Raw genomic sequence first — 23,054 nt, forward strand, 5'->3', positions numbered from 1 at the left:
GCATGAGAGTTGAATCCTCAACCCTCACAAATTTTTTCTAGGTGAATGAAGAACTGAGTCATGGGGCTGGACAGGAGATTACCTGCAGTTCCTCTGTCGTCAGGGAGGAGGGAGCTCTCTCTCTAGTTATTCCTCTGTGTGTCAGGTTCAGTGGGCAGTTCTTACTGATCCTCTGGGCCAAGCTCAAAGCATCATCTCTGCTCAGGTTGCTCACTGCCGAGGGGCTCAGGTAGCAAACAAATCTGTCTGGGAGACTGCAGGTGAGAGACAAGGAGGAGAGGTTGCCAGTATTATAGACAGTGTCTCTGTCAGATCCTTCCTCTTTTTCCAAAGGATGCTCTTTTCCAGTGCACGTTTCCCCCGATTCATTTTAGCTCTGATGATGCTGATGCTCCTGTTTACAGAGAGCATTGCTGTGTCATGCAAAACTGCAAAAACATGCAAGATGCACTGTTGGTCATTAGTTGGTGGCTGGCACCGCACGACAGTCATTTCCCAAGACTTGGAACTTGTGGTCTGGCCCTCCCCAGGATCAAGTGCAATGCAATTATTTGAGGAACAGAAAAATGCTTTAAAGGTGTAATGGAAGCAGCCATCAGAATCACCACTCAGCAAACTTTTGCTAAGTCACAGTACCATGCTAAACCACAAGTCAGGTAGGAAGTCAGGTCAGGTCCTGTACCTCGATAAGGGAAAACCAGGTCCAGAGGTCAGTAGCGAGGTATAGTACACAGCTGTCTCCCAGAGCAAGGTGAGATTGCTGATCATCTGTATATTGACTGGATCCCTGGCAAATTTTTGAAGCTGAGGGTGTTGAAATGGGAAAAAAAAACCAAAAATAATTTAGATGGATACTTTAATCCTGACAGTCACTTGGGACACTTTGAACAAATGTCACTTCAAGCAATAAGGGTTTTTTCACCTGGCTTTAAAGTTTTGAGGAAATTTATTTTTTGTTTTCAGGTAATACACTGGGACCTTGTTTTATTTATCTTTGCACTCTAAGGGCATGGTAAGCCTCTCACTCTATGACTGCTGTAAGGCACAAAGGTAGGAGAACTGCTAAAGAACGTGGCCTTGCCCCTACACCACCGCTCACACATGCAGGCCTGGTACAATCATTCACTAAACCAGGCCCAGACATCGGTCCACTCTTGAGATAAAGTTTGGGTTTGTTCCACTTATTGACTCCAGTTTGCTTTCTGCAGAATTACCCATGTGAAATCAACTTCTGTGCAAGTGCCTATTATCACAAGAAATCATGATGCGGGAAAAAAAATAAGAACTGAAGTGACTGTTCACGATAAATAAACAAAAGAAATGTTCCTGCTAGCAGCATCTCCATGAATTTTGGTCAGGGTAGGAAGATGACCCCCCAGGCAGAGTATTTTGCACACTGCAGGTTCTTCATCATCATGATGAACCTGCACTTACTGTTGGTTCATCACCAAAAAGCTGCAGGTCTCCAACAGTAGCATGCTCCAAAAAGGATCCAAGATAATTTTCAAACCAAGCAGTGGAATTCAGACCTGGAACAGCTGCACTGTAGCACTTCTGGTTTGATCCTGCAAAACAGGCAGACACCATAAAACTACAGACTTGCACTGTATCAGGAAATCTGCGGAGATTGGACATTTCCGAACGCGGAACAGGCTTCAGTCTATCAGAGAACTCAGTCAGCAAAGAGCTCCCTAAGTGCCTCTGATCACATATTATGCTCAAATCCACGTGTTTGTCCATTCAGATTACAAATGCACATGGGACAGGACAGATGCCTCATTCTTTCACAGCCCTCCAAATATTTCATCACCAGTCTCTTCCTTCCTTCCTTCAAATCTGCCAAAAGCTTTTTGCAGGACATTAAATTTTTGCATGCAAGCTACAGCCTGGAGACAGGGGAGTGTCTTATCTGAGTCCCCTTTCTGAGCTAACTTCTGAGCCGAATTCTTTAGCTCTCAAAACTAAACCCTGCACCGTTCTTTCACAACAAAAGCAGTAAATGACATTTGCACAGGATGTAAGTCAGCATAGGACTGACTGTGCTGATTTATAAAAATCCTGGATTAATAAAGCCTTCAGGCAGGGAAATGATTCCTGATATCACTTATCACTGTCATATTTCCAGCGTATTTCCATTGAAGAGGCAATAAAAACTCACAAAAAAATCCGTGAAGCCTCAGCCCTGTAACAGATTGCAGCTAACGTTACAGCATACATCAGTGGCTTAAAGCATTCTGTTGTTTCTTAAAGAAAATTAAATCATTTACCATCCTGGATGAGATAGTATTTGATCCCGGTGTAAAGATTCCTCTGTTCTTCCACTGGAAGGTCAGAATATATGCCATTCAGGGCAGCGACTCTAAAGATGGATAAGAAAGGCAGACATCTCAAACACAGATGACGTCAGACCTGGCAGGGTTGGATCCTCACAGAAACGGTTGTTACTTGACTGATATTATCAATCACATCCCTTTTCAAAGCTACCGATGTGACTTCCCTTCATAACAGCCCCCACGATCATCTGGGGGCTGCAGTGCCAATCCCGCGATACCGCTTTGGAAACGCAGTGCTAGCAGGGTCATTACACGCGCATCGACTGATGCAGAGGACCAGTTACAGGGCCAGCAGGTGTGTAACGAAGCCGTGGAAAGAGCTTTTCAGAGACCCCGCCTGGGGGGGTCAGTTCACAGAGCTTACAGGGTTTAGCCCCTTGCTTTGGGAAGCTGGAGTAAGGGCCCCTTTCCTATCTCAGCAACACGGGACTGAAACAATGTTTGTGTCCAGCACTTACATCATCTGAAATCTCTCACACAACACGTTTTTGGCATGGAGGCAAGCAAAGACCTTGGGCTCGACCAGGAATGGCTGAAGCCCCTCATGGACCCACTGAGACAAAATGGGTGGGCTGTCAATATCAGGTACTTGCAACATCTTCTCCCACAGGCCATTAATGAAGATCATGTTCCACTCGAGAGAAAGAGGCACATGAGAAAACTGCAGGCAAGAGACGAGAAGAAACACATGAATTCAAGTGAATATGGACTTCTAAACAAACATTAACATAAATCCATGTAAATCTGAACATTATGAATAGAATCACCCCTAGCAATAATCCCTTCTCTGGTAATGTTAATTAATGCCTTCCACTGGCATTAATGTTACAGGTGAACAAACAGTTGGGTATGTGATACCCACCTGCTGGCTCAACATAGTCAGAGCAGCTACAAGCTTCTTGGCATCATATTTGGAAAAGAACAGAATGGAGTATTCCAGATCCATAGCACTGGCAGGTTTAGGGGCAAGGCAAGAATATAAGGATATGAGGAAATCATCCTGAAGGTCCTGGAGCCAAGCACTCTGAAAAAGAAAAGGGAAATCCATATAGGTGCGTCATATTTAGAGATGCTGCAGTATGCAATCTCCTTCAGGTCTGCTTCACTAGCTCACCTACACGTGAGCATTCAGCACTGTAAGGTGATGAAACCTGTTGACAGAAGAGTCAGAAGAAAGTCCAACATACACTGACTTGAAGCAAGTTTAAACCTATCCAGTTCCAAATGCTGGATCCTTCTGTTACCTAATCTGTGCTTCCCCCAGGCAAAGAGTGGCTTTAAAAAACTTTATTCAAAATAGTTTCCCACCAAAAAAATGGCCATTTGATCAAAGTGGAAACTTCCATAAGAAACTTCCTCATTCCAGAAACATTTTTCAATGAAAAAAAAAAAGAACCCAAACAAAAAACCCCACCAACAAATACCTGAAGAAATTACATCTTTTTGTTAGAAACATTTATGGGAAAATACAAATCTTTGTCAATTCAATTGCAATTAGTGGCAGCAGAGCAGCTTAGAGATAATGACAAAAGCAGGAAGCGAAGTAAACCTGAAATATTCCAGATGACATTTTCCACACTGCAACCACTTTTTATTGCGTTCAGAAGTGGTCTACCCCGATGGACTGGGGTTACTCTCATGCAGAGATTTGTTTCAACACTATGATGCCAGTTTCTAAGAGCCCATTTGTTCTGGAAATCTCCTTTGTTCCACTTTCTCATTTGAGAGGTTTGGAAAAGACAGGTCTCCACGGTGGTGTAGCCACTCCTGAGCCTCATGACACACAGCACGTGTTGCCTGAGAAGGTGACATTGCCACAGCTCACCACTGGGTGGTCCCTGTGTGCTTGACCCCCATCCATTCTCTCGGTTTTGTGAGGGAAACCTCGACAAACCAGACGCCAAGCCTGCACAAGGCTTCGGCCACTCCATTCACAGCCGACAGCAGGACTGCTTTTGAGATCGAAATGGCACTATTGTCAAGGAAAACAAAACACTAGCTCATGAAAAGCAGGGGACTGCCCTTACCTGTGCACAGGCGTATTGACCAAAAGTGAGGTTGCAGGCGGAAGCTTGGCCACGGGCTATCTCAAGAAGCATCTCCTGGCTGACACTGGTGAGGAAAAAGCAAAGACATCACCTCCATGCCAGCTGCCCCAGACCTGCAGCAGCTGGGCGCAGAACTGGCTGGGAGCTGGCACTCCGTCAGCAATACATCTGCAAACGCAGGCGTGGAACACAGCTGCCCCAGCCCTGAGCCCAGGCAGTCAGCGGAAGGCGTGTGAATGCCCCTGACCACATGCTTTTATTCACTGAAGTTTTGTTCATCTGCAGCAGGGACAGCTGCTCTGGTGTAAAGGGTCCAGCCCAGCCATTAAGGAGCAGGAACAATGCCAGGCAGCCATAGCACAGCCCACATAACAAATACAGAGGAACAAACAGACAACACAGATGATGAGAATTATTTGCTGGCACCATTCGGGAGCAGGGAGAGGGTACTTATACATTGCTGACCCTTAGGTAGAAATCAAGTTCAATAAAGGCTTGAAGTGGACCTGTTTGAGTCTTAGGCCCCTACCACTAGCCAAGCTAAGCTCAGCACCAATGTCAAGGCTCTCAGAGCAGTAAATCCCCACCGTGTCAGGCTGCTGACATACCAGGGACTTGCCTTGCCTTTCTTTGTGTCTGCACAGACACAGAGCCCCAGGAAGGGATTTTCCCTTCACTGTTTCAATGAGCACAACTACAGCCCTCCCTGCCCACAGGCAACCCTGGGATTTTGCAGGGAGAAAGATGCTACACCTGGTTTCAGACGCTTCCTGCTACCCGAAGTGACATCCCCAACAAACCATATCACTCCCAAGGAAAATGCTGCCAAGATAATTTGCTGATGGTTCACATACCTTTTCACTGAAGCACACACGGCAGATTCTGATTCCCCCAAAAAGAGAGAGAGACAAAGATAAAGGAACTGTGATTGGAATATGTATACAGAACCATGTTGGAATTTTCCTTACCGAGATTACTTGGTAGGAAACTTACCGTTGACAGGGGAGCTGGAGCACTGCGCCGGGAGAAAGAGAGAAAAGAGATGATCTTCCCATGCAGTTACAATGGTAGCACAACTTTATTTGTGATCATTGCATACAGACAAGCATGTTAGATGCAACCATTTGTGCTTGGATCTGGCCTGGAAACACAGAAGTGCCTAGATCCAGAGCTTGCATCTTGCCATGCTAGATAGCTGCCACCTGCAAAATTCATGAGTAGTGGCTCTGTACTTCAAACGTCTGGAAAGTTCAGGGTCATGCAAGTCCCCCCATCACTCAGGCTTGAGGGCCAATGGGATGGACTGTTCTCCTGATGACTTGAGTGTGGTGGAGGGGTGTTCACCTTCATTGAACTGTCTGGTGATGTGCTTGCACTGAAGTCCCACAAAGACCTGGAAAAGCCATCCCCACTCCACTCACTGCTTGGGAGACAGGAAGGGGAGGGCACTTACCATCCACCTCCATGCTCAACACACTGGATCTGGCTTGTAGCAATTGATTCCCATCAAAGTACTGCTATCAGGAACGGGCCCACACTGACCATCAACCCATACATGCTTTGCAAGCAAAGACATGGATGACACATATTTTAAACATGCGAGTTTGCCTTACCAGATATGCCCCAGCAGAAGTTGCAGCAGCTACCTGCCAACCTGGAAGACAATATGCCATGATTTTAGCAGCAAATCTAGGACAAAGCTCATTCCCACAGTCCAGCCCCTGTCCGGCTCAAAAGACCCTCAACATCACTCATCTCACTACATTATTTTATTCCTCGTTCTCTACAGTATTTCACAGAATCATTTCTGTCAGACCCTTCTGCCATTTTCTCTCTGACTTTGTGACAGCTGACTGGGTGAGCAGACGTGAGGTACTCCTCTATCCACTCCGGGTCAGTCTGGCAGGGGACAGAAATGCAGTGTCTTAGATGACATGAGGGATTGCATGCATCTCTGTCCCCAAAGAGGAAAAGGCAGGGAAAGGGGCAGAAACAACACTCTGGGGACAGTCCTTCTCTCCAGGACTTCCTGGCCCAGTATCCCTTGCCACTGATCAGCCTGGGAGGCCAAGCTCACCATGCTTATAATTCCATGATGCTTTAGGTTTGCAGCTTCTACTTGTTTTTTACAGCGTCCGCATCAACATGTCAATTGTACCCAAGTCTGTATTGTATTTCATACATTTTTCCTGCTAAGTCCTCTACTGGATTAAAATCGCCCTATGCTGCAGAACTGCACACAATGCAGGTAACACCAGTGTACAACAGCCCTCACACCAGTCCTGCCCAAGAGCTTGACAGGGATTTACTGAAAGAAGTCAACCTGTCACTGCTGGCTCTTGGCAGGTCTGTGCAAGCCCTCCACTTGTCTATTCCTTGTTTCCCAACTTTTACATTGTTCCTGATGGCAACTTGCATCTCCCCTCCCAATGCCATGAAGCTGGAAAGGTGGCGAAATGCAAGCTTAGGAAACCACAGACCCAATACACAGACGCAAATCTCCCTGGCATTAGTATTATTTACTTCAGATTAGGAGCCTGCCAAGCTCAGCATCCTCTGTGCACAGAAAAAAGGGGAAGGTAGAGACTTCCCATTAGCTTCTGACAGGACAGAACAAGTAGTACATGAAATGAGAGGCAGGGAGAGGGAGAAGACAATGGTTAGAGGCTTCTGAGGTTACGCTGACAGGCTAACCATCACAATTCGCTAGCACTGAATCACTCACTGCACAGTTGTTTTTGTCAGTGTTTCTCTCTAATGGTACACTCAGGACTAGGCTGGTCAGCTTCACCCATCTCCTTGGGCAGCTGTACCCGATCTCAGCCCACAGTGAGACACCAGAGTCCTGCAGAGCCGTCTGCCACAGCTGTCCCTCGCCGCACTCGCCCACCACCGCGCCACACGGCATGCCCAGTTTGCACCATTCTCCTCCTACCCCTTTAGCTACATCCTCTGACCCTGCTCGGTGCGTGGCAGACCACAGCAAGCCCGGCTGCCCTGCAGCCCAGAGTACCCCTGCTTCTCTGCAAGCCTTATTCATCTGCTCAAGGAGTAACACAGCGCTGAAAGTTTGGCAGTTACCTCTCAGCAGGGAGAACACCACCAACTTCAGTGACTTTGGATCAGGCACTACAGCTGGCAGGAGACTGAAGTGGCTATAGAGATCACCTCCACCCATGTCTCATCTCCGGGACCCATGGACCAGCTAGCCCAAGGCTGGCTGAGTAGTGCCCAGCAAGCACATGGAAGTGTGGCAGAGCTCAGGTTCAGCACGATTGCTCCATGGCTCTAAAGCATCAGTGACTCCCAGCACTCATACCGCCCTGGGGGAAGCACCGTCAGGATTGGTGTTATCTACAAATATTTGGTCAGAAGTGACTCATGGGGGGAATGTGGAGGGGGTGAGCCCCAAAACCAAAACCTTCTGTGGTTCCTCCACACCATATGGCGAAGGGACTGGGCCAAGCTGGCCCAGGGCAGTGTCAATCAAACCCACAGTGATATTTGGGCACAGAAATTAACAGTATGGGAGACCTTTATCACTGAACTGTGATGGGGAAGAGGAGGAGGAGGAAAGCAGTGGCTTTCCTGGATGTGGGTATGTTCACCAGCCCAATGACCTGCATTAGGAAGGGGATTATAAAATAGCTTGTAGGGAGGGACAAGAGGAGTCCCTAATTAGTATAACAGCTTTTTTGATTACTAACTGCTACACCTATTTAATCATTTAATTAGTGGAGAACTGTCACTAAGTAACAGGCAAAGGAAACATACCCATAGCTGGGCAAATGCAGTGCTTTCCTCTAGGCCGAACATACATTAACTTTACTCCTACAGAAAGTCCCAAAAGAGTTACCAAAATCATAACCAAGAGCTCAGTGCCAGAGGCTGGCCCCAAGGCCATGCTTCCCTGCTTGCAGACAAAGCCGGGCTGTTTCCACTGTGATAATCACTTCCTGCTCACCTCAGGACTGGACCTTGGAAACATACAGCCAAGCCCTTTGGCCCCACTCTTGGAAAGCTCTTACGCATATGTTTAACTTTAAGCACGCAAATCGTCCCATTGACTCAGAAGAGCAGCATTCAGAAACACCCACGCAGAGAGAAGGAGGAAGAGGAAGGGTAGCTTCTCACTCTGCAAGATCAGAGAGGACCCCAACCTACTGTCACAAAAATCCTCATTGTATGACAACAAATCCTTCATCTCACAACACCACAACAAAGGCTACGGACTCGGCTCGTGTCATGAACCACCTAAGATATGTGCGCATCACTCTGGGAGCAATACCCTTCCAAAACATTGCTTTCACTCCCATGCTTTGTCAGCGCACAGGCACGCCAGGCTGCGGTGAAGCCTTCCATAACAGAAGGGACTGTCTCCTTCACCCACATATGCTCTGCTGCTCACAGTTCACCTGCTCTCCACAGTCCCTCCTCCTCCATGAGGGCACTTCTGTGCCACAAGGTTGCTGAGCACTGCCCCATCTCCCCACTGCTTCTTTACAACAAGGCCATTCCCGTTGATTCCCGTCCTTCCCTTTCAGAAACCTGTTTAGGGACTCTCAAAAACTTGTGTTTTCTTTCTTCTCTCTTTGATCCATCCCCAAAAGGGCAGTGCATACAAGCTGTTGGATGCAAATTCTCTACAAGCTCAGCACATTTCTGATATTCTGCCTTTCCTCCATCTCCATGGCCCAAAGAAACAGAATGATTTCCCACGGCTGCACGCTGAGTGAGTGGCCAACATGAGAACACACCACCAAAATTACTGACCTGCCAGACTTAAAAGCAATTGCATTAAGAGTCATTAACTTTTACAAGCAACCTGTGTACTTCTGCTGGACAGAGACATCCCTTCTTGTACAGGATTTTAATAGAAAATTGTAAAAAATCACATTTTCATCAGGGTGTCCATAATACATTGGTCAGTTTTGAACAGCAACAACTGCTTAATTAAAGAAATAAAGAAAAGGAAAAAAGTTATTTGTTCATTTGTTTTCCTTCCTTTAGTACTGATAACTAAGCCTCCTGCAGAGAAAATGATGGTCCCTTTATGTAGCTGTTCCCCAGCTGGTGGCTCATTGGCTTGTTTGTACTGTTACAAGTTCATGTTCCATTGTCATCAACTTTCACTGCGAACATGATCTCAAGTCTGATGAGAAAGGAAGAATAAAGCACTGACACTTTCTGAGAGAAACAAAAATCCTGCTCTGGAATCCCTTACTACCAAAAAAACCAGAAGGAGGGAAAGTAGAGGAATATAGGGACAATGAGATTCAGCCAGGATTATTTCTTAAGTGCTTTCCCAGAGACACCTGGACACTCCAACAAAAGGAGCAGTAAGCAGACAGCTCTGCCATGGCAGGAGGAGAATGAATTCCAATTTTGTCTTTCCACTCTGTTTATTACAAAAACTAACATTTTTGGTTCACAGATACAATAATAAGCATAACTAAAGGCTGGGGATTTAGAGCAACCACCAAAGTAATGTTCAATGGTCTTTCAGCACAATTTTCCCTTTCGAGGATTATCTCAGTTACAGCTGCTGGTAAGAAAAATCCTCCCTTCACCCATCACCCTCACAGTAATACTCACCAACCAAAAGGAGGAAGCCCAGCCCTGGGAGTAAAGGCGACATTTCTGCAAAGGTCTTCAGAGCGCCCATACATGCGAGGAATCACCTTATTTCAGCCAAGAAAAATCAAACATGAATAATGCTTAATTGCAAAACCAAACTCGGAGTAGGAAAGTTAAAAGGTGACTGTCTCGCAAGTAAACTGACAGACGCCAACACCCTTCACAAAACCTATCTGAAACTAGACCTGAAGCACACAAAAAACTGCTGAGGGAATGCTATGTCTGGGAAAGCACAGAGTTGCATGCAGAGAATTCAGAGTTAGTTAAGCTAGATTCACTGCTATCGATGCCCTGAAGTCAGGAGGCTCCCCTCTGGCAGAGGAGCGTAAGAGGTTGCACAACCCCGCTCGGAGGGTTAACTGTGGTGCTTACCTCCAAGCCGCTAGTCGCCGGGCACTTAGGGCTACGATCCGCAGAGGGCTGCTTTTCACTGAGCAAACCAGGGTGTGTCTCTGGCTTCTCAAAACTGCATCTGAAATTAGAGGATGGATTTGGAGCACTGGACACACCTAAAAGTTCTTGAGAATACAAACGTTTGGCAATACAAATAAGTGTGTGTTATTTGTTAATGCCTGTTATTCCTAGGACACAGTAGGAAACACTGAGCCTGAAGCGAGGCTGCACGGCGTGAGCAGGACGAGAGTAGTGAATAGGTGCATTCCCTCCCTGCCCTGCGCAGGACATGTTTGCCATTTACAGGAGGCAACAAAAATAAATCTGCGCTCCCAGGACAGAGCTACTCTAGGACCACCTTCCTCTAGTTACTAAAGAAATGTTTGTCATCAGGGAATTTTGCTTCAGTGGAGCTTGAAATGTTTGGCCCTTTTTCTTGAAATTTCTGCTTACCCCAGTCGTCTCCACCTGGGAAATCCCAAAGAGAAATACACGGCAGCTCCTCTGCTGGCCAGACAGGCCATTTTCAGATCACAGGTATGTCGAACTGGGAACTCTGCTCCAGGCTCAGCAAGGTCAATCAACTGAAACAGAGCTCTCCACTAAGGACAGAGGAATCAGGACAGCTGAAATCAAAAAATGCAGCCCTGCAATAGGATAAAAGGCTAGGACTGGTGCAGTCCCACAGCATGGCCATCTGTCTTACTTTCTTGATGAACCTTTGCTTGCTGAGGTGCTCAGGGGTGCTCACGGCACACTGGCCTCATGCCAAGGTGCCCAACACCTGCACCCCAGTGCCATGTGGGCTCTTGCATCAGCACTTACTGCAGCAGCTTGTTAGCACTCACAAGCACCACAGCAATGAGACCACTGAGCAGGGATGTTATTATCCCATGGCTCCAGAATTGTAATCCCAGAGATCCCTGCCTCCCTATCACCAGAAGTGGCCTTTCCCTCAACAAACCTTCAATTTATTTCCTTGCTGCAAAGTTCCTAGGACACAACTTTATGGGCTTTCCAATTCCTGCAGGCTGCTCTATTTTGAAAACTAAACAACGTTCTTATTAAAGAGATCACATTTGGTTTTAAGCAGTCTTTATGCAGTAACTGCATGCTGCAGGAGCCGAGGAATGGGTTTGCCCTGCTCCTTCCTCAGCTGAATCACACATGGTGTTGTTCCCCATGATCTCCCCAGACCGGTGCATCAGCAATCAGGGGGATCTGATTTTGACTGAACTTGTGTTCTCCCCAAGCTAATGGATAGCCTATAAGCACTTCAGCAAGGAAAACTTGGCAAGCTTAATCTGCAAGAATTAAAATGAGATCTGCTGCAGATTCTAACAAGGGATGGATATTAAATTATCTTCCACCCATTTCAGACTTCTTTTCCCCCAAGTCTGAGCTCCCAAGTCACTAAGAAATTGCCCACAGTAACTATCTCAATTTCTCTGGATGCAGCGGAGTTATTTTGCATCCTCAGATTTGAAAATCTTTGTTTGGTCACTTTACTGATGCTTTTCAAGAGAAGTTTTTTCCATAAACCAGTTATATCCCAGGCTTAGGCTTGCTCCATCACGCCTACCTATAACTCGTGTTTGTGTAAACACTGAGAAAAGGCAGTGTTGACTCACATCACCATGTCCATGTACCCAAATCCTGTCTCTCTCCACACTCCCAGTTTTCCTACCACACTTAAGATGTTTATCAGCTATTTTGGAACTAGTGCAACACTGATTCATAGTTTGTCAGAAGTGCAGAGGATGCCTAACATGAAAGTGACTCTCATCAACACCCATCCTAAGCTACCCAAATCTATATAAACTTGAAATGCATCGTTCTGTAAATAGTCAGATTCATGGACTCCTAGTTCAAAGCAAGAAGCCTCTTCTCCAGGAAATCCAAATGAGGTATCCTTGAGAAGGATGGGAGATCCTTCAATCAGATTTCAAATACCAAAGCTTTCATTGTCTTGCACCTTTTGGAAATTCGACATTGCAAGCAGGCTGTCCACGACAGAGGGTCAGACAGGCATGTGTTGCTGGGGAGCCCTGGACATGCTGCTGGACGAACCGTGGGTCCACGTAAGAGTCAACCAAGAAAGCAACAAAGATCGTGTGGCACAGCAGGCTTCTACCATCTGCAGTCAGACCTGTGGCTCTTCCCCAGGGCATCGGGAGGTGAAACACAAGAACAGGAGAGATCTGAAAAGCAGAAAAAACAACACTGAGCCTCGGCCACGGATGAGGAAACCAGGGGAGGGGGCAAGCAGAGTGTCCAGATTTTCTGCTCGTGTCAGCCAGGAAGTCATGCATACCTAAAGGGTGTGCAGAGCACCCCCCTTACAGGGAGAGAAACCAGAGTTCACAAAGGCAAGGAGGAACTTTCATCTATAAACAAACCGATACTTTTCTTAGTTCTGTTCACAGGGTGGCCAAGCAGAAGCATCCAGTACCTGCCATTTGTGTTCATCCTTCAGCAGCTATGAGCCAGATCCAAGAGTGCTAGGTGTGGCACGAACAAGAAGGTCTTTGATTCAAAGAGAATACAGTGGAGGAGATGAAGACAGACAGAGGAGCTCAAAGATGGGAGGACAGGCAATGATTTCAACACAGTAAGAGGTGAACCACTATCGCATTTTTTGCACGCTTCATTCCAAAGCAAAATTCTGATTATTACACAGAATAAGGCTGGAGCTGATTTGTGGTATTGCATCTGCTTGAGTAAGCCTAAGTGAGAGTTACAGCTCCCTGAAATAGGCCTCCAGCTGGAGGATTTCTAGCTTTTGGATGTGATGCCACATTCAGCTTCACCACGTTGTAGCACTGAAAGCTGGGAACAGCAGTTTGGGCTGTGGCAGGTTTTCCTGTACTTTCCAGATCCCAGCCCGGCCCGGCCCAGGGACACAGCCACATTACCGCAGGAGGCTCAGCACTGCTTCGCACGTCAGTGCAGTTTTCAGAGCAGGGTAAGATCACCCTGATGGATGGCCAGACAGGAGAATGTCAGTCTCGCACAGAGTGACGCCACTCTGGAAAAGCAGGTTTTACACCCATAATTCAGCAATAACCTTCATGCTAACCAGAAGGGACGTGGTCTAGGAGCTTTATTCCTATTATCTGAGTATCCTTAGCAGCATGCAGTGATCCAGGTGGCAACCGTGACTGAGCAAGAATGAGATATTTGCATCCCACACCTGGGCAGATGAGTCTTGCAGGGGACAGAGCCTAGCACAACCTCAGCTACCACCAGCAGGGCCCTCCCTGTCATTAGTCTCATCTGCACCATGTTCCCTTCCTAAGCACTGCTGTCCCCACCCTTTATGAACTTTTCTAACCACTATACCAGCTACTAGGGAGAAAATCAGCTCTATCCCAGCCAAAACCAGGACAAGCTTCTCAGCTGCAGACAAATGGGAACACAGAGCATGTAACAGGAATGCTGGTAAAACTTTCTCTCAGTGGAAGACAACCAGAGATCTTCTCTTATCCAAGAAGTACAGAGCTGGGAGGGGTCTCTGAGACTGCCCAGTCCACCCCTTGCACCATGGTGCAATTGTATATACCTAGGCTGATAGAGGTGCAGCCAGCCTGCGCTTGCATAGGCCTGTGGGGGAGATTTTAGAGCTCACCTGTAATAACAATCACTTCTAGCGCAACACAATTACACAGCAGACTTCTCTGCCTCCCTTCCCTCTTGCATTCCTGCTTCTCCACAAGCTTCCTTTTCCCTAAACTGAAAAAAAATCCAATGCCTTCGTGTCACCTCCCCCTCTTCTCAAATGCATGAATTTCTCAGTGATGGCAAGTGGGGATTGAAGCCCAATTCTGCAACGCGATCTCTAACGCACACACCGAGAGGCTAGGGCAGGAGGGGAGGCAATGAAATCTGCAGTGGGTGGGCAGGAGTGGGACAGGTCTGAGATGTGGTTTGTACCACGGGAAAATGAGTCAGTGCCTTAACAACCCTCTTCTCACCCAACCTGACTGTGCATGTGTAGCATCAAGTATGGCTCAAGTGTTCTTCAGTAACACTAAATTGTACAATTGATTGCCGAAGTGTTCCTGCCATGTTAAGCCAGGTGTGGCAACAGACAATAAATCTTTCTCGATCCCTTCTCCACCATGCACACCACACGCCCTGCTCAGCCCAAAGTCATTGTACTTACCCATGGTTTTCATCCAGAACAAAAGGGGCTTTGTGCTTTCTCAGAAAAGTCAAGTCTCCCACTAGCTCAGGAGAGCACCCTTACAGGATGGGGCTTAGGCTTTTACTAATGTAAGTCAGACCACAGCCGAGTTCCTCTGTAACCTCTCAAGGGCCATCGCGACTCACTGGGTCCAGACAGCCCCACCAGTGCACTCCTTTACATTAACTCTAAACACAGCGCATAACCCAGAATTGGAAGGAGACGTTTAAGAACAGGAACAACAGAGCACAAAATAAGAAAGCTTGCTGAAGAGAAATCAAAAAGGGGCAGTTAAAAGGCTAAAACGTTGCAGGTGCTGTGGAAATTATATACAGGCATACTGAAGGCTGAAAAAATACATACCACCTAGCAAAGAAAACTGAACTGTCATAACTGAACAGAAAGGCAAGGGAAGCTACTGGAAGTAAGAAGGTATCTTTCAAAAACTTGACATTATTTTTCTGTTTCTTATAGAATCATTAGTTGCCTCATGAAGAAGAAATCTGTCAGGGCCCTGTTGGGACAACATGATCCAGTTATAAAAAGAGGATCTGGAGACATAAAACTCTAAAAGGGAAACTAAATTCATTCTTTATTTCCATGTCCATCACACTAGATCCCTTCATTACGTGAGCTCATCTCAGAATGAATCTCACATGTAAATACTGACAGGAGAGGTTACAGAACAAAATCACACCAAAACGCCCAGACAAGGTAGACTACATCGAAGAGTCCTGGAGGAGCACAACATGACACATCTGCGGTGTTCAGCCCTTTGCTTGAATTACCCTTTGGACCACAGATCAAAAGGTGATAGACACAACTGCAGCTTTTAGGAGGATCTCCAAAGGAGACTGGACAGAGAACCAGAAAGAAAGAAAGAGACATGAAGGTCAAGTCTCAGCTTAAAACAGCCCTCTTCTTTTTGGTGGGGCAAGGAACAAATGGGCTTGCTGCTAGAGTCTGCTATAGTGAGGTGCGTGAGCCCCCTGCAAAGGGTTCCATCTAGAGCTGACAGAAGAGGATAAAGACAGAAGTGATGTAAAAATCAGTGGTCTAACGTATAAACAGCTCCAAGCCCACAAAAATGGTGTTATTGCAGTCATCACTTGCAATTAGCTCTTCTTTTATCCTCCTTGTACACGTCTCAGGCTTACTGGGACTTGGCACACAAAGGAATAACTGAAGCAAGGCTATGTAACACCTCTCCCCTCCTTATCTCTCCAAAAACGCAAACAAGGAAACACTGCTAAAAAAATGCCCACGTGTAAGAATTGTGATTTCAGTGGCAATGAACCAACTAGAACCGCTCCATGGCTCACTGCTTCCTCTGCACAGCAGTCCTGCTCTCGCTCCTGCTGCTGTGGACCAAAACCGCTGTCGCCTACTTGCAGAATCACAGAAGAGAAAGTCAGGAGGGCTCTCCAGGCATTCGTCACAAGATCTCCTGGCTTAAGAGTCTTACAACCATTTTGCCTGGAGCAATGTTCTGGGTTGGCAGCCTGAAAGGTTCTGGGTTAAGGCAGAAGATGCATTTTTGAAAAGCCCCATCTTGCAGGTAACCTATAAATAAGGTTTTTCTCTTGAACCCACTGCTGTGGTCAGTGTTGGTAAGAAGACAGCGTTAGCATGAATAGGCAACTGTGATATCTGGTGTCATGGCACTTGCAGCACAGAGCACTTTGGCCCATTTTAGCTGCATAGTCACCTTTCTCTGCAAACCAATGGATTCACACCAGAGGGATAGTTCAGACCAGAAAAGGAATTGACTCTCCACACAGGCAATTAAATTGCACAGCTCTGTCTCAAGGAGTGGCAGATACTAGAAGCGGCCGTTGGTTCAGAAAGCGACTCAGCAAAAATTATACCCTCAGACTTATTATCAATGCAAGTATAGTTTCAAATTGACAGGACTGATTCTTATCTCAGCGTAGATCTTTAAAAGAATGCATAATCACACAGGTCACATCCAACTATGTGACTGTGTGGTATTACGTGCCTACTTGTTAAATGTCAGCTAGAGAGGTTTTTATAAACAAGGCAATATTTAGTTCAATAAGCAGCTTGTCTCACCTCTGTTTGCTTAAGCATTCAGTTACAAACAGGGAACATGTGAAAAGAAACATTATTGGCTTCAAGATATTACTGCGCCCACACCTACAAATGCCACTGGGGTCACCAGAACCTGACACTGAAGGTTTGTGTTTTACAGCTCATGCAAGACTGTCTATCCTCACCTGCCTGCGCTAACAGGCCTTCACTTCAGGCTACTTCTAAGTTGCAAAAGAGGAGAGAGGAAAGCCAAGGGTCTGAGAGACCTGCCTACCATCAAACACGCCGAATCCTCAGTCACCTCAAGACTAAAATCCAATCCTGATTTATTCCCTGTTGTAGTAACTCCAGAGCAAACCCCACTCGGGCCACGTGACTCTCCCAAAGCTATTCTCTGCACATTGCTAAAGGAAGTGTTACAGAGACTAATACAAAGGCAGTGGAAATGATTAAGATAGGATAAAAAGGCCAAATAGCATCAAATATCAGTTTATAGCTGAAGGTAAAACCCAACCGCCACATTACACCTTGCCAGAGGTTTACACAAGAGATTTTGCTTGCTTTCTACCTCCCTCTCTCCTCTGTAATCTCCTCTTCAATGTTTGTGTTGCACGAAGTAAAAAACCACCTACATCTAACATTCAAATCTTGTCCTGAATTATAAGCCCAACCAAGCTAAAAAAAAAAAGCTAATTACTCTGACATCTGATTTTCCTCTTTCGGCAAGGTTTCTATTCATGCTGGTGATTGACAGGCTGCACTAGAGAGCAGAGTGTTGTTTAGCAAAGCCCTAACCCTACCCATTTAGCCTACCCATCACAGCAAGGTCTTGAGACTATGCCTATTGGAGACACTCCTGACACATCAGCAACGAGGAGCAAGAAGCATGACCAGTTTTAAGGTCACTCACATTATTGGAAGACTGGTTTTCAGCAGGAGGAGGCTCAGAGCTGTCGCATGCTCCCAGAAGCCCAGCCTTGAAAGGCTGCTCAGGAAGAACCAGGCTACCATGACCCTGGCCCCTCAGCCCTCAGTTCTGGCCGTACAACGGTGCTCACAGCACTAAAAGTATTTGGCACCCAGCACTCCGGGAACAGCACTACTGGTGTCAGCTGCAGTGCCACGTTCTCACAAGTCCCACGTCGTTTGGCTGAGCAGGTCCTCCCAAAGCACACACTCACCTTCCAGAGGGCCAGGCAAGAAAGCGTGATGTGCTGTGAGCACCCAGCAACGCTCCTGCCCCCTCTGGCTCTGCTGCAAGTATTATCAGCGCTTGGACATCTCTACAATATGTGGAAGAGCAGCAAAATACAGCTATAATTGACAGGCACTCCTTATTCTCAAGTACAAAGAGGCTCTGCCTCTGCATTTTACAGCTCCTGTATGAGTCAGCTACCTGCTAAGAAACTTTGCACGTACTCAGTTGCTTCTCCTTACAGCAAGGCTGACACCTTGCGATGCAACAGAGCAGTCTAACTTGCCCTCTCCTTTATACATAAATATATAGATATACATGCATTTGTGCGTGCATAGTCACCTATAGTGGGTGATACACAGCCCTAAGAAAGAAGGGGGAAAAAAGAGAGAACCCACCTTATGAAATTCAGAGATCCAGCTGATGAACTGGAAAGCCTAACTCAATTTCTAGCACCACTAAAACCCATCTCTCACTCTCCCTAAACCCGTATCAGCCAAAGGCCACCAGCCTTAAACACTCTCCTTAAGCACCTTCTCCCCACACCCACTTAGCACCTTGCTATGCCTAGCACCTGCAAGGGATTTACTCCAGCTTACAGTATCCAGCCTTGTCCTGCTCCTCGCAGTGACCTGCTCTGTAGGGTAAGAGAAGGAAGGTTTAACCCCTTGCTGCTGCATGTATACGTCAGATGAAAAGTAAACATGTACCAAGCAGGACAATCAATGAACCTGGCTGAATATCACATCAAAACAGCACCAGGACAGGAAAGGCAGGAGAAATACAGGACATTAAGCAATGTGTCAAAAATGACATAGCAAGGTCAGAGCTGTAGAGAGAACTGGGGAGGGGGAAAGCAAGAAAAGTACTGCAGGGTCAGTTCTTGCTGTTGCTGCCCGCTGCAACCTGTCAGCCCTCCAGGTCACTGCACCATAAGGGTCACTGCACTAAGCCAGCAGAGCTGTGCACAGCCCTGCCGCCTCCACAGCGCCTTTTCCCTTGCTTTGTGGGCTCAGGACATCCATCTGCCAGCACGTCCCCGGGACCAGGCTGCGACAAGGAGCATGCAAGCACCAGAGGGCACCAGGAGCTCAGCCCTGCTAACCCACCAGCTCTCTCCTGGGAGTCTCTCCTGCCGCCGCTGGCTGTCTCTGCTAAGTCACTCACCTGGGGAAAAAGCCGTGGGGAAGAAGCTGTTTTAACAAAGCTGGAAGATTTCATAAAACAGTATCCATTCTTGTGGAAATGGTACCGAAAAATATTCAAGACAAGCATTAGTCATTTCTACTTATTTTTTTCAGTCATATATTCTTGTACTTCTGATTTCATTCCAATTCAGAACAAAAACACATTTTGAATTGTGACTCTTTCTCAAAGATAGAAATGTGTACCCATCACTATGCCACTCTAGACAGAGACCACAGGCTGCCATTCCTGTGTCTCAGCCTCTGACCCTCCTGTATGATCCAGCAAGTTCTCTCCTTCTCTCTGAGTATCTGCTGGTGACTTGTCAAATGAACAAAAGTAAAAATCTGCCTCCATAGCTGTCTTCGTGCTAGAGCAACAGCTTATATGAGACTAAGTGGGATGGACTGATGTTACTGTCAAAGCTGACTTAAGCCTAGACATGGAAACTGAGTAATGTCTGCACAGCTATTTCCAAAAAGATTTAACTGCTACTGGGGAAAAAAAAAAAAGTCTCTAATTATTGCTGACTTAGCCTCCTTAATACTACGATTCTTCAGTCTGTACTGTAAATCTTTCCATGGTGCTTGTTTATCCTCTAGTTTTATGTACTTACATTATATTTCTCACAATACATTGCCCTTTGACTTGCCAAGAAAAGGTCCTTTTCCATCCCTAGAATAAAACATTGCTTGGCAAGAGTCTCTGAGTATCTTGAGAACATGGTCTAAGAAAAAGTCACAGTTAGCAAATCAGACATTGACCACTAACTCACAAAACTTAGGAAACAATCCAGATCGGACAAGTTCAGAAAAAACTGAGCAACTTAGGGCTTTCAGAAATCAGCCACTCAGGGCCACCTTCAGCCAATCCTTGTCGAAAATGGGAAACAGCTTCTCACTGGATTTGATCCAGATTTGAGTCATCAATTGATTTTTAATTCTGGGCAGGGTGTTCTGTGTCACACCCTTCTAACACTGATGCCTTTGCAGGGCAGGAACTCACTCGGGTCTCCCACACCCAAAGGTGGCTTCACAAGCATGCAGCACTTTCACAGCAGGGTAACTTTGCTATAGCATGATAATGCATTGCAAAGCAGGCAAGAAACCTCCCAAGTCCTAAACCTGCGATCCCACGGGCCACGTGTCTGCACTAAGGGCTAGGGCCGGATTCTGTAACGCAGATGCCACTTTACCAAATGTCAAATCTCAAATGCTTTTGTTGTAATCTCCAGCAATGCAAAGGAAACACCTCTCTGTATGTAATGGGCTATCACCATGTAACAGAGCTATCTGAAATACTTCCCAAGTGTTGTCTTATTAATTCGCCTTTATCAATTACATAAATTCAATGGGGTTATGATGTGGGATTTGGCCATTTCAGCCATTTTTTCTGCTAACTTAAAGTGAACATCATTTGGAAACATCATATTGTGCAAGATGTGGACTGCACGGTCACTGTTCCCCACAGCCTGGGCAGAAATTCTGACCTCGGCAGAAAAGTCTGACCTGGGCATCACAGTCCTTTGTGGAGAGCCTCTGTGTACAATATAATACACTATCTTTTTGGAAAAGGAAGAGCTAGTCTTTGCTCCAGCTGATGTTGGGGAGTTTGAGGTGAGACCAAAGAGGAATACATGGGCTTCAAGCAAATGCAAGGTGAATTTTGCTTTGCTCTAGTTTCTTCGCTGTGAACAGCAGCAAGCCTTAAGACCTAGAAGTGCCAAAAATTGTTTCTGCAGTACTGAAAAAAAAAGATTTGGGAAATGGTTACAGGCTTTTAAAGCTAGCAAAGGCCTCTCCCAAACATTGCTCACATTTTGCCTGGAACAAAAGTCTGAGCACCAAGATATGCCTTGTTGGGATGCTGTGGGTCCAAGAGCTATCAAGAGACAAGACTGAAAAAGAATACAGACAAATGCAAAACTCAGCTCCATCACTAGGGATTTTCCTCTTGCTCAGTGTGAAACACAGAGGATCCCAGAATAAGGCTATGTTATGCTGGAGGTCGACCGACAAGCAATGATATAAGCCAAAGTCAGCTTCTAGTATCTCTGTATTGGGGGCAGTTAGACAGTGGTGGCAAGTAACTAGATTTATCCATCCAAAAGTATCCCTAAAGTGCCTGTGATCATGATCTCTAAAAACAGTTGCTTTTTTCACTTCCAGTTGCTACATCTGGAGATTTTCACCTCCACAGTTAAGCACCAGTGAACAGAAATGGCCTGTTCTGTGGTCTTGTTTACTCCTGAAGCAATTTAGAGCATTCCTGAGATGGGCAAGGACATGAAACCCAAATGCACAATAATTCTGAAGCCACTTAATGCTCTTTTATGTCATGGTTCACCGAGATTCCTTTGCGTGCTAAGGTACATCAGGAAACTGAGCTCACCTTTAAGCATAGAATTACATTCGAAGTATGAGAAGACTAACATGCCAGGAGACAAATCCAAAATGGAGAAAGCCTCCAAAGGAAAGTGCAGGTTAATGCATTGATGCTGCTGAGACCCTGGGCTATGTCTGACAACACTACTGCAGAAAACAGTTGGGGAATCTACCTTAAGAGGAAGGAGGAAACGAAGGAGGTGTGATAGATTCTGCTACAGGCCACACTGCGGAGACACAACGTCAAAGTCACTGAAGTGAGTTCAGATTCATATAAAAGTAAATGACAATGAGAGTCAGATCCTTTTCTTTTTTAACCAGTTCCACTGTCACCATGAAAGGCTCACAAAGGACTATTTTGTCACAGTATTGTCTTGTTATCAATAAAAAGTGGCAAGGCAGATAGATGGCATAGCAGCAGTGAGGCTGACAAAGTTTTGGGAGATGAAATATAACAAAATATCTCAGCAATGAGGTGCTTCTGAAAAACATTTTTCCCAGGTCATTCATTCTTGAGAAATAAATAAGCAAAAATTAACTCCAACCGGGCTGTTGTTTATACTCCCCTTCCTTTCAGTTCCCTGACCCCAACAGATAGTCTGTAACTCTCTCTCTCGCTGAGACTTCCAGCCCATTGTTTGACACAGTCCCTCTCAGATGTATGGTGGTGGCTAAATCCTGGAGATGAAGGATTAGGCTGGATGAGAAAGACTGTGCCAGCTTAGGGCCAAGTGAGAATTTCAAGTGGTCTTGTTTTACTGCAGCATATCCATATGAGGACATCACCTGAAGGTATTTTATTCCAACATAATATGTGTGAAGCAAAACACAGAAGATAGCCTAGAAAAAACAAAACAAAACAAAAGAAATACCTGTCCCCAACAGAAAATTGCTGTAAAGGGCAAGATTTGTGGATTTAATTTAAAAATTCCTTTCACCAACAGAGAAGGAGGAGGTAAATCACACTGCCAAATATTAAACATGAAGGAAAGCAACAAATAAAATCTATGTAGTTACCTTAATGCAACTCAAAATATAAAAGCTCTCTGGTTTATTGCTGTAGTTATAGAACATGTTTGTCCTCTGAAGTAATGCATGAGACACTGATAACTCAGTGCCTGCAAGTCAAGTGTGGGACTGATTCCTCATTTAAAGAAAGTTCATACCCTTGACCTCATGTGGGAAGACTGCAGCCCTAATATCTGATAGCTCAAATGCCGCCTCTCACGACGCCCCAGAGAACACAGGGGTACGCAGGCAGTGTGCCAGGTTTCTGTTCAGGGTAAATCTCAGTCCATGCTCACCGTTCAGAACACCTTTCCGTACAGGGCAGCCTGCCCTCAGGATATACTTACCCCAGGCATTTCTGAGGGAGGATTTCCTGCTGAATAGGGATGTGTGGAGTCCTTAAGTCTAACCCCAGGGCCCTGCAGTCACACCTTCCTGCTGCACCCATGTGGAGATCGCATGAGCAAAATGCTGCCATTCCTGCAACATAACAATGGGGGAAGGTGAGGTCTTTTGGCACATTAAGTAAGTTCAGGGTATGTGCTGTGCTTACAGATCAACGGGGAAGTAAGTAGGATTAAAAGCAATCAGACTACACAAAAGCCCCCGCTCTCCCCCCCAAATTAACCTGTT

General features: G+C 46.0%; 1 protein-coding gene across 1 annotated transcript in view; it reads right to left on the reverse strand.

The window, feature by feature from the left end:
• LOC142089263 (mesothelin-like) overlaps nucleotides 1–23,054 on the reverse strand; it is a 60,079-nt gene that overhangs the window by 11,380 nt on the left and 25,645 nt on the right. Inside the window, exons 2-16 of the mRNA XM_075165497.1 lie at nucleotides 22,769–22,901; nucleotides 12,387–12,612; nucleotides 10,865–10,995; nucleotides 10,391–10,490; nucleotides 9,977–10,062; nucleotides 5,995–6,035; nucleotides 5,375–5,396; nucleotides 5,236–5,263; nucleotides 4,361–4,445; nucleotides 3,196–3,357; nucleotides 2,792–2,994; nucleotides 2,268–2,359; nucleotides 1,435–1,565; nucleotides 683–804; nucleotides 83–254 (exon numbers count right to left, since the gene is read on the reverse strand). Of these exons, the coding sequence (XP_075021598.1) occupies nucleotides 83–254; nucleotides 683–804; nucleotides 1,435–1,565; nucleotides 2,268–2,359; nucleotides 2,792–2,994; nucleotides 3,196–3,357; nucleotides 4,361–4,445; nucleotides 5,236–5,263; nucleotides 5,375–5,396; nucleotides 5,995–6,035; nucleotides 9,977–10,046 (1,128 nt within the window). The 5' untranslated portion in view covers nucleotides 10,047–10,062; nucleotides 10,391–10,490; nucleotides 10,865–10,995; nucleotides 12,387–12,612; nucleotides 22,769–22,901. The remainder of the gene's footprint in view (nucleotides 1–82; nucleotides 255–682; nucleotides 805–1,434; nucleotides 1,566–2,267; nucleotides 2,360–2,791; nucleotides 2,995–3,195; nucleotides 3,358–4,360; nucleotides 4,446–5,235; nucleotides 5,264–5,374; nucleotides 5,397–5,994; nucleotides 6,036–9,976; nucleotides 10,063–10,390; nucleotides 10,491–10,864; nucleotides 10,996–12,386; nucleotides 12,613–22,768; nucleotides 22,902–23,054) is intronic.

This window comes from Calonectris borealis, chromosome 16 (assembly GCF_964195595.1).
Source record: "Calonectris borealis chromosome 16, bCalBor7.hap1.2, whole genome shotgun sequence".
NCBI lineage: Eukaryota > Metazoa > Chordata > Aves > Procellariiformes > Procellariidae > Calonectris > Calonectris borealis.